Genomic DNA, 16,960 nt, shown 5'->3' on the forward strand with positions numbered 1-16,960 from the left:
TTGGACCATTATTAATGTGATCAGTAGCAACATGGGATAGCTCCACATAAGGACGCATACATGCAATGAAACTTCGAGTGTGCAAGCTGGCACACATATTCAAAACCAAATGACAATCCTTACATTTCATACATGTGTACTACTTGGTCATAAAAGGGAATTATGAGATCAACTTTTATCATTTAGTAGAAAGCCACTTTACTTTAACCTTTATTAAAGAAAACAAAGGCCATTTCATGTGTCAAAGTCCTAATTTTTTTAAGACACAGACAAAACAAAGGACTAGGTGACAATAGTTGAGAGGGATCACGACCAGACCCATTTCCAATTTATCCGAGCCTTGAGGATTTGGTCATATTAAGTATGGGGATCAACAGATCAATGTGTAAAAGGAATGACATCCCAAAATTATTTAAGACTCGAAAGTGGAATGATGGTGATTGAAAATAATATTTGGTGTGTGTATAAAGAGGCTATGGATTATGTTTTACTACATGATTATGATAATGAGTGTAGGAAGTGTGCTAAAATTGTTGCTATTTAAATAAATTGTGATTAAGAATTTATCTTGGATTGTAGAGTAAATAATATAAATAGGGTCCATGCATGATGGACAAGTGCCAGCAATGTATTTAATTGCATGACACATAAGGATGCTGTTGCTTGGTATAGTGATAAAGTTTGCGTGAGTAATTATGATGAGTTACACGTGCCTAGGGGGAGTATTATTAAAGGTATCTACTTTTTATTTTCTTTGTCCCTTTTTTTATAAAATATGGGCTGCTACACATGTTCTACGTTGGGGGCCTTCCCTTTAAGGTTGTAAAGCAAAACCAATATACAACAGCCTCTCAATTGAGTTCTTACAACATTCAAATAAATAAATAAATAAATCCACATGAGAATAACGCATATCTCCCTCTCGGAATGCCCGTGATGCTAGTTAGCTTGATTATCTCATTGTGATTGTAAAGTAGAAGTTGTTCAAAGGGGAAGGAGGATTTGGAAGGGCCGGCTCTGGTTATCAAAGGTAATATTTCTATTTCCATTATGTGGTTAAGCTTATCTGAGTCATGGCCATATTTTGGATGGAAACTTACGGGGTGACAATTGGGAGTTGTTAAATTAATTGTTGTTGTTGTTTATTATCGTGTGGGCTGTTTTGGAAGTAATTTAAGAATGAATTTAATTATAGTTTGATATGGAATTATTGGTATTGTTGTTGTTGGTATTTTTATTGATGTTTGGCTAAGTTGGAATTTCGAGGATTGTTAAGTTTACAGGGGAAATGTTGCCCGAATTTTGTTAAGTTTCATTCGTACTTGGATTGGTTAGTAGGTTATGTGGATAATCTAACTGTGGCCTATGTTATCTTAATTTTAGACCTGCGAGCTCGAGAAGTAGACGTTGGACATTAGATAGAGTTCAAGGTATGTGAGACTAGTTCTTTCTTTCTATGGCATGAATCTTATAGCTTGACTCTTTTTTTTATCCATGAGTTCCCTTAAGTTCCGGAAAATATGAGTCTATGTCCATAATTAGCCACACAAGGTAATGAGTAAAGTATAGAAATCCCAATACTCATGTTGCGATGATCCTATGATGTTAATGATGCTATTTATTGCTTACACTCACCTTATATGCTAATTCCTTCAAGGTGAGGCAGGATGTCAATGAATGTTCCATAATGACGTCGGAAGTCACCGACCTTACGTCACTCCGATATAGTTATGGCTTTTGATTGGGCTATTATGCATGCTTTATATATATATGTATGTATTTTCTCACACCGCGCCGCGCTATAGTCGGCCGGGCAGGCACGTAGATGTGCACACCACTATAGTGGGCAGCTTATACCCCGGACGCGGGAGGCCTGGACGCAGGCTATGATTATCACACCGCTCCTACATGGACGTGCAGCTTATACATTATTACACCGTACCTGCATGGACGGGCAGCTTATATGTGTATAGATACATGACATGATAATGATTATGAGTAAGTCAGCATGCATTATTTCAGTTATATTTGATAGCCAGTACAAATTGCTCTTTCTTGGTGCCTCCTTATCTCATTGATGCCTTCATATTTCATTGATATATTGTTACTGTTTATGCCTCTCATACTCAGTACAATATTCGTACTGACATCCGTTTTCTTCGGACGCTGTGTTCATGCCCACAGGTAGACAGGGAGGTGAGCTTGATCCAGATTCTTAGTAGCTGTCAGCTGATTGAGAGCACTCCATTGTTCGGAGGTGCTTATGTTTATTCTTTTGGTTCATATATGTATTTCGCGCACGACGGAGTCTTGTTCCGTCTACATGTATAATATGTCAGTAGAGGATCGTAGACGCGCAATGTGGGTTAGATGGTCTCACAAGATTACTATGTCATATTCGTATATGTTATTTTGATGGCCTAAGGGGCACATGTATATAAAATCATTTGTGTTGCCAAATGAAAAATGGTTATCTTATGATTATGAGATTATGAATGATAAAGAAATGTAAAATGGTTATGACGAGTGAGGAAACGAGCGGTGTTCGGTGGTTAGCCCCGGGTACCCGTCGCGGCCCTAGTCGGGTCGTGACACCCATGATCATACACCCTATCTAGCGGGAACACAACCTTAGTTTCTTTTACCATAAATTTCCACCAAAGCAATATTTTAGCAATTAGTCATAGAAACAACCAACTTTTACACAAATTTTTGGATTAAGACATTAGACCTAGAACCTAGCATCTACGATTTTAGTAACCTTTTTACACCATATTCCCTGTGGGATTCGACCCCAACCTCGTTGGGTTACTATATTTGACAACGTCCGCGTTATACCATTAATAGGTGTAATTTGAGCGTATCAACCTGCGTGGCATGAAACACAGCGCCCACAAAAAGGGGCATCAGTACGAATAATGTACTGAGCATGTAAGGCATGAGTAACAACATAACATAGATATGAAAAATAACAAGGAATGAGAAAGATAACCTGTACATCTGAATGCCTCGTAGGGCGGATGTCATGCATGCTTAGCCTTTTAAAAAAACATTTTTATACATATACATAGTAACATGCCCGGTCATTAAGGCGCGGTGTCATATATATAATATCATGCCCGGCCATCAAGGCTCGGTGTCATATATATAATATCATGCCCGGCCATCAAGGCTCGGTGTTATCATCATTAGCCCGCGTCCGGGCCTCCCGCGGCCGGGGCAATATCATAACATGCCCACTGCAGTGGTGTGCACATCTACGTGCCTGCCCAGTCGACTATAGCGCAGCGCGGTGTGAGAAAATATATACATAAATATATAAAGCATGCATGAGAGCCAAATAAAAGCTATGAGTACATCGGAGTGACGTAAGGTCGGTCACCTCCGATTATATTATGGAATAATCATCGTCGCTTTGTCTCACCTTGAAGGAAAATTATTATAAGGTGAGACCAACAACAATGAATAAAATTAAGAAAGGTCAAAAGATAGCTCAATATTCTCGTATCTTCATTGAAATCATAAACTTGGAACCTTTGAACATAAAATCTTTCCCATCATAGTCATCATAATAATTTAAAGCTCATGTACATGGAAATCTCTATGAATAAAATCATCTCATAAAAGCATTGATCTCATAAATTGAGACTTTTAGCCATAAAATCATCATCATCATAATCATCATAGAAAATATCCTCATTTTTTACATCATCATTATCATCATAAAAACATGTTCATCGCGGTTATCATAAGAGCTTACAGAATCATAAATCTCTGATTCGGAAAATACGACATTTTGGGAAAAACAGCTATGAATTATTAGGAAAGGAATTATGCCTTGGAGTCGTAAACATTTAACTTTTGAAAACGAGGAAGATATGGAAACCTTTATGAAGTCATAGTATCGGAATCATGCCTTTAGAAGCTCAATAAGATTAGAAGGATCACGAAATTCGTGGAATTCTAGCATTTGCGGAACCAATGATATTATGAGTACGATACAAAGATTTATAACGAAAGGATCATGCCTTTAGAAAGAAGGAGACTAGCCTTAACATACCTGGAAGATAATTTCTCGACTTCCAACTTACTTCCTGTCTTGCAATTCACTTACGATTATTAGTAGCCTCGTAATCTACATATACAACCATTCATACCATTGTTAGGCTCGTCATCATGCTCGTCAAAAAACTTTAATTAAAATCCTTTTAGATTCTGTCGAAATTCGGGCAGCATCTCCCCTGTTTATATGCCTAGACCGAAATCATAATATCAACAACCAATGAACAACAACAATACCAACATCATCAATACCATTATCCATGCCAATATATCTCCTAAAACATCCCACACGATGTTTTTCTAAATTTCTCAACTAACCAACTTGTGATACGACTATTTAATAAGTTTATTTCCGTAAAGAAGCCGAAATTAATACTAACAACATCCTCAACATCCTACAAGATAAATATAAGTATTTTCACCCAAAATTCTCTTCAACCCTCAATCCATAAATCAACAACATCAACACAACACACCATAACCTCTATTCTTGAAATTATTCCTTAATTCATATTGATAGAGAAAGAGATTCAACAATTCATACCTTATTTTTTATTAAAATATTCAACATTTACTTGTTCCCAAGCCAACTCCAACACCAAACGAAATTATAATCGCGTCTACGCGTTGCCCGGACTTCTATTGGTATTTCGTAGCTTGAAATTTTGCTCAAAATCTTCAATTTTATGTGATGTAAGAGACCCTTTTGTGTGCTGAAAATTCTGGAACATTTTGGACAATTTTGGATGAAAAAAATTAGGGTTTTCCCCTTTTATAAGAGCTGAGGCGGCGTCACTGTAGCTACAGTACTGTAGCAGTCCTGTTTCTGCGTCGACAGCTCAGTTTTTAACGTCTATAATTCTCTACTCCAATGTCCTATCGACGAGCGGTTTGTTGCATTAGAAACTAGACTCGCCGAACTTCATTTTAGGCTTTTGTTTCACCTTAAAACTCCAAATATACATGGAGATATACCCCTCAAAAGTTGACTAAAAATCTGCCCAAAATCCTGTCAACATTTCTTAAATTCTCGTCAAACTTATTTTCTTCAATTTGCTTGATCTTGAAACCTTCCGAAACTCTTCATACATGATATTTATCATTTATTATACATGGTAATGGACATGTTCTCGTATTTCAAAATAGTCTTTCCCGATTACGACTTACGAGATCATAATCATCATTTACTTCATTGTTACATACTTTCCACGACTTGTACCTTTCAAAACATCATGGGACATCTCTAATACTTCGTTACTACGATGATGCACATGTCATGCTCATGCTCTGAAAGTGCGGGGTGTAACATTAATGAACCACGGGAAACAATCATCCAAACAGAGTTTGCAATTTCTATAGTTAGACCATATTTAGGGATAAGATAATTCACGAAGTTACAATCTAAAGTTGGTCACCATCTTTGTCTTGAGAAACAACATAATTAAATATTCATTTGGAAAAAAATATTGTACTTAATTAAATACTTGATGAGTGAAGCAATAATTTAAGAAAATTTGGAAAATTATATAAGGATTCAAATTCATGTTTTTCCGGGTACTCAAATTGATTTTAGGTTATGAAAAAAAAAATAGAAAAAAGGACATTGAAATTTCTGATATCCCAAATTGAGTTCATGTTTTAGGAAACAGAGCCTTTTGCACCAAAACAGTAGCCTGTAAAATTCTCACTAACTGGAGAAGTTTAAATGGTCACCTCATTCCTGTTGAGAATATAACAAACTAACAAACATGAGATATAACCAGAAATCCTGATATCTGGTCACCTCATTCCTGTTGAGAAAATAAACAGGCTAGTGAAGACTAAAATAAAAGAATCAGTATGTATACAAGAAAATAAAAAATGAAGGTCAAAGCTAATTTGTTTCATAAACTTTCTGCTCAAAATGTTCAAAACATATCAAGAAAATTATTACAACATTGGTTTTCACAATAATAAATACAACATAAGACAAAGATTGCATTTAGGATGCACGGCATGCTAGCGGCATTCTCCCTGGTCTTTCTTTTCTCCTTTGCCGCTTCCGCCCATCCAAATGTGCATGTCCAGTTTTCTCTTTCAACTCACTCTTGTCACGAACTCGTTGATCCGTAACAGTTCTCATGTACGTTTCATCATCGGCATGGGCAATGTCAGCAGGATTTTGATTGAAAAGGCAAGGAGGATCCTTTTCTGCCTTTTCAGGAATTCTGCTAACAGGCAGTACAGCTACACGAGTACTACAGCCCTCTGCGTTCAATGATTTGTAAGCATTATCATCCTGTAGCGGAACAACTTTAGAACATGATGCACCGAAAATTCCTCTTGACTCGGGAACTCTAATGGTGCGCAGGAGGCCTCTTGACTGCGACAAGTTTGTTCCGCCGAGTCGTGCGGGTGCACGACACTTCCTTTTTTCCTCTTGTACTTGAGGTTGAAGAGATTCTTGAGCTGTAAAATCAACAGCCTTTTAGAATATCATTCATTTGTGTAACACAGTAAATGGATCAATCATATGACTAAGAAAAAAAAAGAGATCAATATCATATGAGTAAGAAAAAAAAAAGATCAATCGTATGGATTTGTGGGGAATTCAACTTACCATTAAAGTAAGGAATAGGCTGTTGGGAGCTCTGACCTGCAGCATAACCACTCATATGAACACTAGAGGATTTATTATATGACAAAAACGATCCATTGAAGAGGATACTTTGAATCGGTGGGTGGTTGATGCAGGGAGAGAAAGGTCTCTGTTTGAAGTTTGAAGGCCCCACACCTGGGTTTCCGGTCTTGTTTGAACAATGCGATTCCTTAGTCTTTATATCACTAATGGTCCGACCCTTCTGAACTGAGCCAGAAGGTTGTTCGAGAACCGTTTTGGGATTATCATGTCCAAATGATATGTTCTGTCCAGTAGGAAACCATACAGGTTTTGGTCCTTCGCCATGCTGCAACCCCCATTTGGCGGGGACAGGAGCAGAAACTTGCACTGCGTTTGATGGTCTCTGCTGAATTTGTGTTGAAGCGCCGAATAGTTTGAACTGCATCTCCTGAACATGCGCCATCTCAGTACTATTCGCTTTAACATTAGATAAGTGGAGAACGTTTCCTCTGAGAGCTCCAACATCAGCATTTACATTTGCATGAACTGGATAGAAGCTAGTTGATCCAGGATGTAACCATCTAAGTCCTCCATTTCTATTTCTTTCGATCGTCAAATTACTTTGGGTCTGGGGATGACTCCTTGCATACTGATTCCTGGCCGTTTCCTGTAAGTAAATTCATAGATTATTTAGGCACTTAATAGAACACAAAAGTTGAACCAAAAGTGAGATATTCCTCATTGAACTCCACTTGAGCCCAGTGATATCTATTAATTGAGAAGTAGCAAATATATAAAACACAAGCCAAGTAAACTCAGGAAAAAAAAATGCATATCCACACCATCACTGTTGTAGCATTACAAGAACAAATTTGAGGGAAAGTTTACCTTTTGCACATTATAGAAACCATGGATATTAGGCAATTAGTGTTAGGTAACAGCAATTATAACAATTTACCATGCTTTTGCTAATTGTTTCAAGGCAATGTCCAATTATTAGCAGGCAAGAACTACAATAGAGAACTACAAGCGCTATCAACTTTACCTTTAGTCTGAGTAAACCAAATAAAGCCAATATCTCTAGGATTCATTTTAAGCAATTTGCTAATGGTAAGCATCCTTCAACCTCAATAGTAAAAGATACAAAAATATGTGAATATTTTTAGCAAAAGTTGAAATTCTCAAAGATAATACAAAGACAAGAAAAGGCCAGTACCGTTGGCTTTTGAACTTGAAGATTTCCCCGTTGAAGCAGATCTGAAGAGCTCTGAATCTCTTGCCACATCGGTGGTGTTTGAGAAATTCCTTGGTTGAGATCAAAAATCATTCCTTTCCTCGAAGTTTGACGTGTTTCAGGAACATTTGTCTTTCTCACAAGAGGTTTAACTCCTTTCCTCAGAGATTGATCTGTTTCAGACACATGTGGCCGTCTAAAAAGGGATTTCGCTGCTTTCCTCAAAGATTTCCCTGGCTCAAACACATTTGGTACGAGAGAATTCACTCCTTTCCTTGAAGATTGACTTGGTACACATTCAGACACATTTGACCTGAAAAGATCACAGCTCTTATTGCCCTTTTGTAGAACCAATGGCCAATTTGTTGTGTTTTTGCTTTGGATTGTATCATTTTTAACATGTTTCTGAGCATCCCTGAAGCTATTTAATGACCGGTCTAACTTCCCTATAATAGATAACTCCTTTTCTGGCTGAGGAGTCACCATTCCCATACCAATCGGCAGTTGTACAACATTTTTCCCTTTTGATAAACCGTCTCTTCTCAAATTCTTATCTGGTACCACATTCATATGAGAAGAGGCATGTCTAACTTCGAGTAGCTTGTTACTGTTCAAGCTCAAACCAAAATCTCTTTCTTTTCCCTGCAATAATTCATTGTTATTCCTCAAACGACATTCAACTTTCCCAGTACTTGGGGAAGCATGTGACAATTGAAAGAGAATATTAGCACCGTATCCACTAGTGACAATACCAGTACTGTCTTTCCCTTCCAAGGGCATTTGATGAGAATATCCACCGACAACTTGAGCCTGCTTATGTTTCTTTCTACTTACTCCAGAATCCTTGTCACTTATATGCTTATTCTTCACACTTCTGCTACCACTCTGTAGACGTTCTCTATCAGATCCATTCTCTCCTGAACGTGAATCAGTAACTTTAATTTCCATGGGACTCCTCTCAGCATTTTGATTTTGATTTAACGCCTTCATTCTTTTAGCCATCTTACCGTCTAGGTTCATCCCTAACTTGGAGGCGTCTTCTTGAGACATATTCCTTTTCTTCCGAGAAATCTTGATACCTTTGCCTACATTTTCAAGAACAGACACGTTATCCTTAGGTTGAGCAACTGTCTCAGAAGGCACCAGGGAAATGGTATTCGCTGAAAATCGTTCTGCATTGGCATGACTCGTCTCCAAATTGACTTTTTCACTTAACAAGTCAGTCAGCAACCGCATTTTTGGAGTTTTTTCAGTTCCTTTTCTCGATCCAAGAGAAGGTGATCTACATAACTTGACATTTCTCATATTAAGAGCCTTTTCTTTGCTGCCACCAAGAACTATTTGATCTGAAGTGTTTGAAGTAGATCTCTGTCCATTTCGAGAGCTTTTTTCTTTCTCTGGATCAATTTCACTATCTCTACTGTCATGAAGAGCTGCTTTGTCATTTCCATCATTTGAGGGAATTGGCTCGGTAACTGCAATCTTTGTACTGCTGTTCGACGGATTAGCAACTGTTTTCAAAACCAAAAGCATTATTGTCAATTCTACCCGCAATGAACAAGTGCAAAATCTAAAGATTGTACTGACAAATGTCCTAACAATACTCTTAAATTACCTGGGCTCTTAGGTTCTATTTCTCGAGCTGAACATTGCTTAGATGCTATCACCTCGGTAGCTGGATCGCCAATCTTCTCTATTCTAACACCTTCAGATCCAGTTCCACCACCTGAAGAGTTAATTAGGAACAGAAAAAAAATTGTACTTCAAGTTGAAACTGAACGAAGTAGCACTATGTCTCATACACTAGAAAGTATTTTATAAAGAATATACCAGCTTTTACAGTCTCATCTATACCAGCTTTTACAGTCTCAGCTCCAACCACATTGCATATCATTTTGTTGCGTTTCAACGACGAGATGAACTCACCGTCACTAGTATCTAGAGGAGGAAGTTTCTCCTCGGGCTTACTGCTTGATCCAAAAGGTGAACAAATTTGCATGTCCTTCTTTTTCATCTCAGCAACATATTGACTGTGTCACAAAGAAAACGACCAACAAATATATTAAAGAATCTTAAAGCCATGGAGAAAATACTATTTGTCTAGCTACTCGACAATATATATATACATAGATTGGATAATTTCAGTGTCTGATGTAATGGAGGAGAGCAGATTCAGACCCTAATCTGTTATCTGGACATGAATAGCGATGCATGGAAGAAAGAAAAAAAGAAGAGAACTTCCTTACTTCAGCTAGTGCCGAAGACAACATACAGCAACAACGGATTCATCTGAACTCAGTATTTTCAACGCAGAGCACATATTTATATGCAAAATACACTAAAATTGCAACAGTATGAACCCATTAACTTTATAAATATAAAGGGTTTAATGCTAAGAACCTCAAAGAACCCATAGAACTTAAATCTTGGATCCGCCTCTGACTCTAGCTTCAAGAGAAGGCTAAGTAAACTTCCAAATCAAATATAACATTATCTCAGACAAAGAATTTGAAAGAGGAAAATGCAAATGCATCATTTGATTCACAGTAGTTCGATCAATTAAAATATCATCCAAAGGTAGTTAATGCATACACATCTTGGAATTAATACTGTAAGTGAGACAGCAAACGGAAAAATCTATAGGCACTATATATAATTTCATGCGAATTATGTCCTGTTAATACAAAGATTGATTTTAAATCACTTAATTAAGTCAACCGAAGGAGTGAAAAAGGAAAAAGATAAAACCAAAAACTTCAGTAAGTATTAGTACATTAGATAACAAAAGTACAGATTGGAACTAACCGTAGACAAAAATGCTGACAATCTCCTTTCTCCTTCACCGGCATTGGAAGATTAAGACCTATCGATATCGCTCCAGTTCGTACCGACGTGGCGCTATTCTCCATGTGAAAAAGGAGAAGAACTACAAATGCTGAGTTCACCACCACAAAATGAAATTCCAATCATAAAGTTGGAGAAACGATAAGTAATTCGAAGATAAAAATAAATGGTATACATGAATAAATATTATTTGTATTGAATCAAAACTCAAACATATCGAAGATAAGAATAATTGGTAAATATTATTTGCATCAAATCAAACCTTGAACATATCGAATTGAAGATAAAAATAATTGGTATACACGAATAAATATAATTTGCATCGAAGATATATACAGATCTACACGCGTTTGTATATGTGCACACTAATAATTCAAAGTTATGTCATGTAGTTCCATGATATAATCAAATACATTAATTGCAATAGTAATAACATGATGAACACACTAATACACTCCATTTAGTGAATGAGTGTGAAAGCCTTTAATGGAATAAATGCTAGAAAACCTAATTCTCAATGGACGGAAAATTAGTTCTTTTCATCAACCCATCATTCAATCATCACGCGTTACAATAAAAAAAATGCCTGAACAATATCAATGAACCTTAAAATGAAACCATATAACGCAACAAATAAATTTCAAGCTCATTTAGGGTTTTCTAACCAAATTCACTAAAACTGAAAAGGTAAAAAATACAAAGCTCTATCAAAAGTTTCAAGATTCACATAAAATCGCTATAACACAATCAAGACTAGCTAAATTCATATCATATCTAAGCAAAAGTCATCCATAAAAAATCCAAAAGCCAAATTAGGGTTTTACGTGTCGCCAATGATTTCGATATACCCGAAGGATAAAACCTACAGAAAAAAAATCAAAGCTATAACCAGAACCACAGTAAAACGATAAGTAAAACAAAACCAGATAGGAAGTAGAGGAAAAATAAATAAACCAACCAGAACAAAAGAGAAACAAAAAACAAATGACACCACCAAAACGTACAGTAAATCATTTCATTTCAAGAAAAGTCATAAAAAATAATCAATTGGTAAAGAAACCAACAAAAACAAAAAGTAAATAAAAACCCAGCTGAAAAAGATAATCAGAAAATGTACCTTTTACTTGAATCGAGACCTCAGATCATAACAACACCCACTTTTCGACCGACAAAAAATTCTCCACAGCTGAAAAAAAAAAAACACAACCTTTCGACAGAAAACTAAGAACTAAAGACGCCCAGAAATGAATCTTGGATCGAATCAAAGCTGTCCGAAGGCAAAACAAAGAGAAAACCTTGAAATTCTAGAGAGAGAGAGAGAGAGTGTCTGTACGAAACACTCAGACAAATGAGAGAGAAAATAAAAGACTCTTAACACATTAAAGAAATGAAATAATATTATAAAATTAAAGGCCCAAATTAGAGGTTTATATAGGAGGAGTGAGGTGCTGAGGTTTTAAAGTCTAGTATATCTCTGTAATCTTTTCACATTATTACGTGTATCTCTCTATTCTAACATTTGCAAGAAGACCACAGAGAAAATCACCATCCAATAAGGGAACGACACGTCAGCGTGTCTGGTGGGATGCTTACTCACTTTCCAAAAACCCTAATCAAACAAGAGTTGAGCGGGTGGCTTTCACGAGCCAGGTGCGAGTGGGGGTTCTAACTGTCACTGCCTTTGTCCCAAAGCAAGATCGGCACGTGCTGTGTGAGCAACGTGGCATGTTGTTTGGAGGAGAAATCGAGGAATAAAAACCCTAAATATTTGGTAATAATAAAACGGAAAACGGAATGGGCAGGTAAATCTAAAGAGTCCACAACCGGAAAAAGAAAAATAATAAAACGGTTATACTGAAAGAGAAAAGTAAAAAAAAAAAAAAGTGGGGTCCTCTTGAAAATGAAGAAACTAATAAAATTGTTATGGTTATTAGAATCGAACCTTTCTGTCATTTATGGTTTCTCATTTATTTTATCATAACTTGTTCTTTTCTTTTCTTTATTTATTTACTTCTTTTCTTATAATGTCTTTTCAGGATTATATTGCTTAGCTCCTATGACACTTTTTTTTTCTTATTTTTTGCAATAGTAATTGTAAAACTTTACCCTGCGCAGGATGTCCACAGAAGTTCTCCTGTTTCCTACTTGTTGCGCAGTCCTTTTGACATAGGTTGTTTTAGGCATAGCCCCTCTATCTATGCTTTGTATATTTGCTACATATGGCGTGAATTATATAGAAAAAACTTGTAAAACTTTACAACTGTATGAAGTCGAAGAGTGTAAGGGGAATTATGATATTTTGACCTTTTTTTTTTTTAATCTATACATCACTAATTATACAAATGGCATTTTCGTAATGGATACTTCCCACTTTTTTTTCATAAGTAAAATCCATAAAAAGATATGAATTAGCGACAGACAGCTAAACACTAAAAATTCGCTACTAATCCTATTTAACGATGAATTTCAAATAAATTATCAAAAAAAATTGTTAGGTATAGGCTACTTAGGGACAAATGACCGACAAATTTCATAACTAATTCCAACTTTTTTGGCTCAACCAATGTTGTGGTTGGCTATATCTTTAAACAATAAGAGGATGTGAATTATGACCTAGGTTAAGAGTGAATTAAGATTTTAAAAATAATGATATAGGAGCAAAACAAAAACAATATAACTATTGATGGATCACACAGCATATATAATCAGTTTTCAGTAGATAAGAATAAATTAAATTTTATGGGTCAAACCGTGGTTTTTTGGTTCTATATAAGAATTTTAAAATTTAAATTATTTCAAAACAAAACCGAATCAAATTGAAGTGTCTACAGATGGTATAGAAGTAATCATAGACTGTTAACAACTTTATTTGCCTCTTTTTGTTTTTTTTACTTATCTTTTTTTTTTTATTTTTTTATTTCTCTGTTCTTGCAACAATAATTGTAAGATTCTGAGCTCCATAGGGATTGCTCGCAGAAGTTTCCCGTTTTCCCCCCTGTTGCTTAGCTCTTTTTTTTTTTTTTTCCAATAGTAATTGTAAAACTTTACGCTGCGCAGGGATGTCCGCAGAAGTTCTCCTGTTTTCTTATATGTCGCGCAACTCTTTTGACAGAGGTTGTTATAGGCATAGCCCCTCTGTCTATGTTTTGTATATTTGAAGATTATTAATTAATAGAAGGGAGTGCCACCTAAAGGTGTCAAGTGGGCCGGGCCGGGCCGGGCTGGGCCATTTAAATGTGGGCCACAAGGGGCTGGCCGTAAGTTAAGTGGGTCAGGCTGGGGGCCAGGCTTGGAGAGGGAAAGGGTGTCCGGCCCAGCCCACCTCGGATAGGGGCTACACGTCGGGCTAACCGGGCCCGTTAGTGGGCCGGGCTGGGTTTTAGTTAGTGGGCCGGGCCGGATTTTAATTATTTTTAAAAAAAATTCTAATGCTAAAATTTATTAAGTTTAATACTTTAAAATCTAGTTGTTGTCAACTTTATTTTAACCTTCAAGTTCCTTAAATTATACTTTGGCCCTATTTTCAAACTATAAATACCATTCATTCTTCTCCATATTATCTCACAATTCCCTACTCTCCTCTTTCTCTAAATTTCCTACTCATCTAAATGGGAACTAAATGGGAACAATGCACATGAGTTTTGATACTAAACCAAAGTTCTTAATTTAATTATCTCATCTAATCCTAAGTCCTAATGTCATGTGCAGATTGTCACGTCTCCATCATCGGTGGAGACATTTCAATATGCTAAAAAATATTTAATTATTATTATATATAAAATATTTGAAACTAATAAGATTATATTAATATATTATTATATATATAACTAATAGTTTATAGTATTATATAGTATACTGTATAACCTATTGAAATATTTTTGAACTTGTGTAAGCCAACAGCAAGATAGTAACTTAAAAGGGGTATTTGATTTATTTCACGCATCAGCAATTTGAGGTAAATTATTTTTCATTTAGTAGCAATTAAATATTAACGAATTTGATTCCTCTTCATTTTTATTGTCTCCATTTTTCTCAAGTTCTTACTTGAATAAGAGACACATTACATGAGTTAAAATTAATGGTTAAGTTTTAATTAACTAAAGTAAGATTCTAACTATGGTTTGAATAATTGATAAATATTTCATATATTTGCTTCCAAAATTTTAAGAATCCCACAATTATAGCTACAACTATTTTATTGGGATACAATGTTTTTAAAATACTTATTATTAGTAATAAATGTAATACTTATCTTTTTTTTTTAATTTGAAGTGGGCCGGGCCGGTGCCCCGGTGGGCCATCACCCGGGCTTATGGTGGGCCGGGCTGGTGGGCTGTCCACCTTGTCCGGCCCAGCCCCCTAATAAAACCCACCTAGCCCAGCCCCTTACACCTATTAGTGGGCTTGGGCCGGGCCGGTGGTGGGCCGGGTTTACCGGGCCGGGTTCGGGCTGGCCCGGCCCACTTGACACCCTTGGTGCCACCTATGGCGTGGATTATATAGAAAAAATTGTAAAACTTGACAGCGGTATGAAATCGAAGAGTGTAAGGAGAATTATGATATTTTGACCTTTTTTTTTTTTAACCTATACATCACTACTTATACAAATGACATTCTAGTAATGGATAATGGCCACTTTTTTTTCATAAAGAAAAATCCGTAAAAAGATATGAATTAGCGACAGACAGCTAATCAATAAAAATTTGCTGCTAATCCTATTTAACGATGAATTTCAAACAAATTATCAAAAAAATTGGTTACGTATAGGATACTTAGGGATAAATGACTGACAAATTTCATAACTAATTTCTAACTTTTTTGACCCAACTAATGTTGTGGTTGGCTATGTCTTTTAAAAATAAGAGGATGTGAATTATGGCCTATGTTAAGAGTGAAATAAGAGTTTAAAAATAATGATATAGGAGCAAAATAAAAAACAATATAACTATTGATAGATCACACAACATATATAATCAGTTTTCAGTAGATAAGAATAAATTAAATTTTGTGGGTCAAACAGCGTTTTTTTGGTTCCATATAAGAATTTTAAAATTTAAATTATTTCAAAACAAAACCGAATCAAATTAAAGTGTCTACAGATGGTATAGAAGTAATGATAGATTGTTAACAACTTTATTCGCCTTATTAATTGTTTTTTTGACTTATCTTTAATTTTTTTTATTTTTCTGTTCTTGTAACAATATTGTATAATTCTGAGCTCCATAGGGATTGTTCGCAGAAGTTTCTTGTTTTTCGCCCTATTGCTTAGCTCTTTTGACACTTTTTTTTTTCTTATTTTTTGTAATAGTAATTGTAAAACTTTACGCTGCGCACGATGTCCGTAGAAGTTCTCCTATTTTCCCACCTATTGCGCAGCTCTTTTGACACTATTTGTTTTCTTTATTTTTGTGCAATAGTAATTGTAAAACTTTACGTTGCGCAGGATGTCCGCAGAAGTTCTCCTGTTTTCCCACCTGTTGCGCAACTCTTTTGACAAAAGTTATTTTAGGCCTAGCCCCTCTATCTATGCTTTGAATATTTGAAGATTATCAATAAAAGGGAGTGCCACCTATAGCGTGAATTATATATATAATAAAAATAACTTGTAAGACTTTACTACGGTATGAAATCGAAGAGTGTAAGGAGAATTATGATATTTTGACTTTTTTTTACCTATACATCACTAATTATACAAATGGCATTTAGTAATGGATACTTCCCACTTTTTTTCATAAAGAAAAATCCATAAAAAGATATGAATTAGCGATAGACAGCTAAACACTAAAAATTCGCTACTAATCCTATTTAACAAAGAATTTCAAATCAATTATCAAAAAAAATGGTTAGGTATAAGCTACTTATAGGGACAAATGACCGACGAATTTCATACCTAATTCCTAACTTTTTTTTAGTGAAAGGTATTCTAATTTTGTCTTTATATAATATATATACCCCGAAATAAAATTTTGTATCGGCCTTTTGTAGCCGTATCCGTATGTGTTATAAACCAAGCTGTGACTTGCATGTGCTATGATGGGTCACATGTCGCACGTGCTCAGAGGAGAAACCGAGGAATAAACCCTAAAATTAGTGGTAATAAAAGGGCAAGGAAAAGGACAAGTCAAAAAAGCGGAAATGAGCCCTACCTAGTGTAGTTTTCCCTAAAACTATAACCCTAAAATTAGGGGTTAATTGTGGTAATAAAAGGGAAAGGAAAAGGA

At 35.7% G+C, this 16,960-nt stretch overlaps 1 protein-coding gene and 1 long non-coding RNA gene across 4 annotated transcripts; one reads left to right on the forward strand and one right to left on the reverse strand.

Annotated features, from left to right (window-relative positions):
- Positions 1-435: 435 nt before the first annotated feature.
- LOC132638311 (uncharacterized) lies at positions 436-2,550 on the forward strand. The gene is made up of 3 exons (XR_009581669.1): positions 436-1,030; positions 1,384-1,430; positions 2,185-2,550. It is a non-coding gene; the product is annotated as an uncharacterized LOC132638311 (long non-coding RNA).
- A 3,338-nt stretch (positions 2,551-5,888) lies between these two features.
- Positions 5,889-12,807, reverse strand: LOC132635640 (uncharacterized). Of its 3 annotated transcripts, none has more exons than XM_060352115.1 (7): positions 11,857-12,807; positions 10,701-10,830; positions 9,822-9,925; positions 9,511-9,621; positions 7,878-9,406; positions 6,662-7,328; positions 5,889-6,510 (listed from the first exon to the last, which is right to left on the reverse strand). In XM_060352115.1, the coding sequence occupies exons 2-7, from the start codon at positions 10,802-10,804 to the stop codon at positions 6,044-6,046; spliced, it is 2,982 nt and encodes a 993-aa protein (XP_060208098.1). In that variant the 5' UTR covers positions 10,805-10,830; positions 11,857-12,807; the 3' UTR covers positions 5,889-6,043. The 3 variants fall into 3 exon arrangements, with proteins under 3 accessions (XP_060208098.1, XP_060208097.1, XP_060208095.1); XM_060352114.1 differs by having other exon boundaries at positions 9,726-9,925; positions 10,701-10,821; positions 11,857-12,806; XM_060352112.1 differs by having other exon boundaries at positions 9,726-9,925; positions 11,857-12,806.
- Between the last annotated feature and the right edge of the window lie 4,153 nt (positions 12,808-16,960).

This window comes from Lycium barbarum, chromosome 4, assembly GCF_019175385.1.
Source record: "Lycium barbarum isolate Lr01 chromosome 4, ASM1917538v2, whole genome shotgun sequence".
NCBI lineage: Eukaryota > Viridiplantae > Streptophyta > Magnoliopsida > Solanales > Solanaceae > Lycium > Lycium barbarum.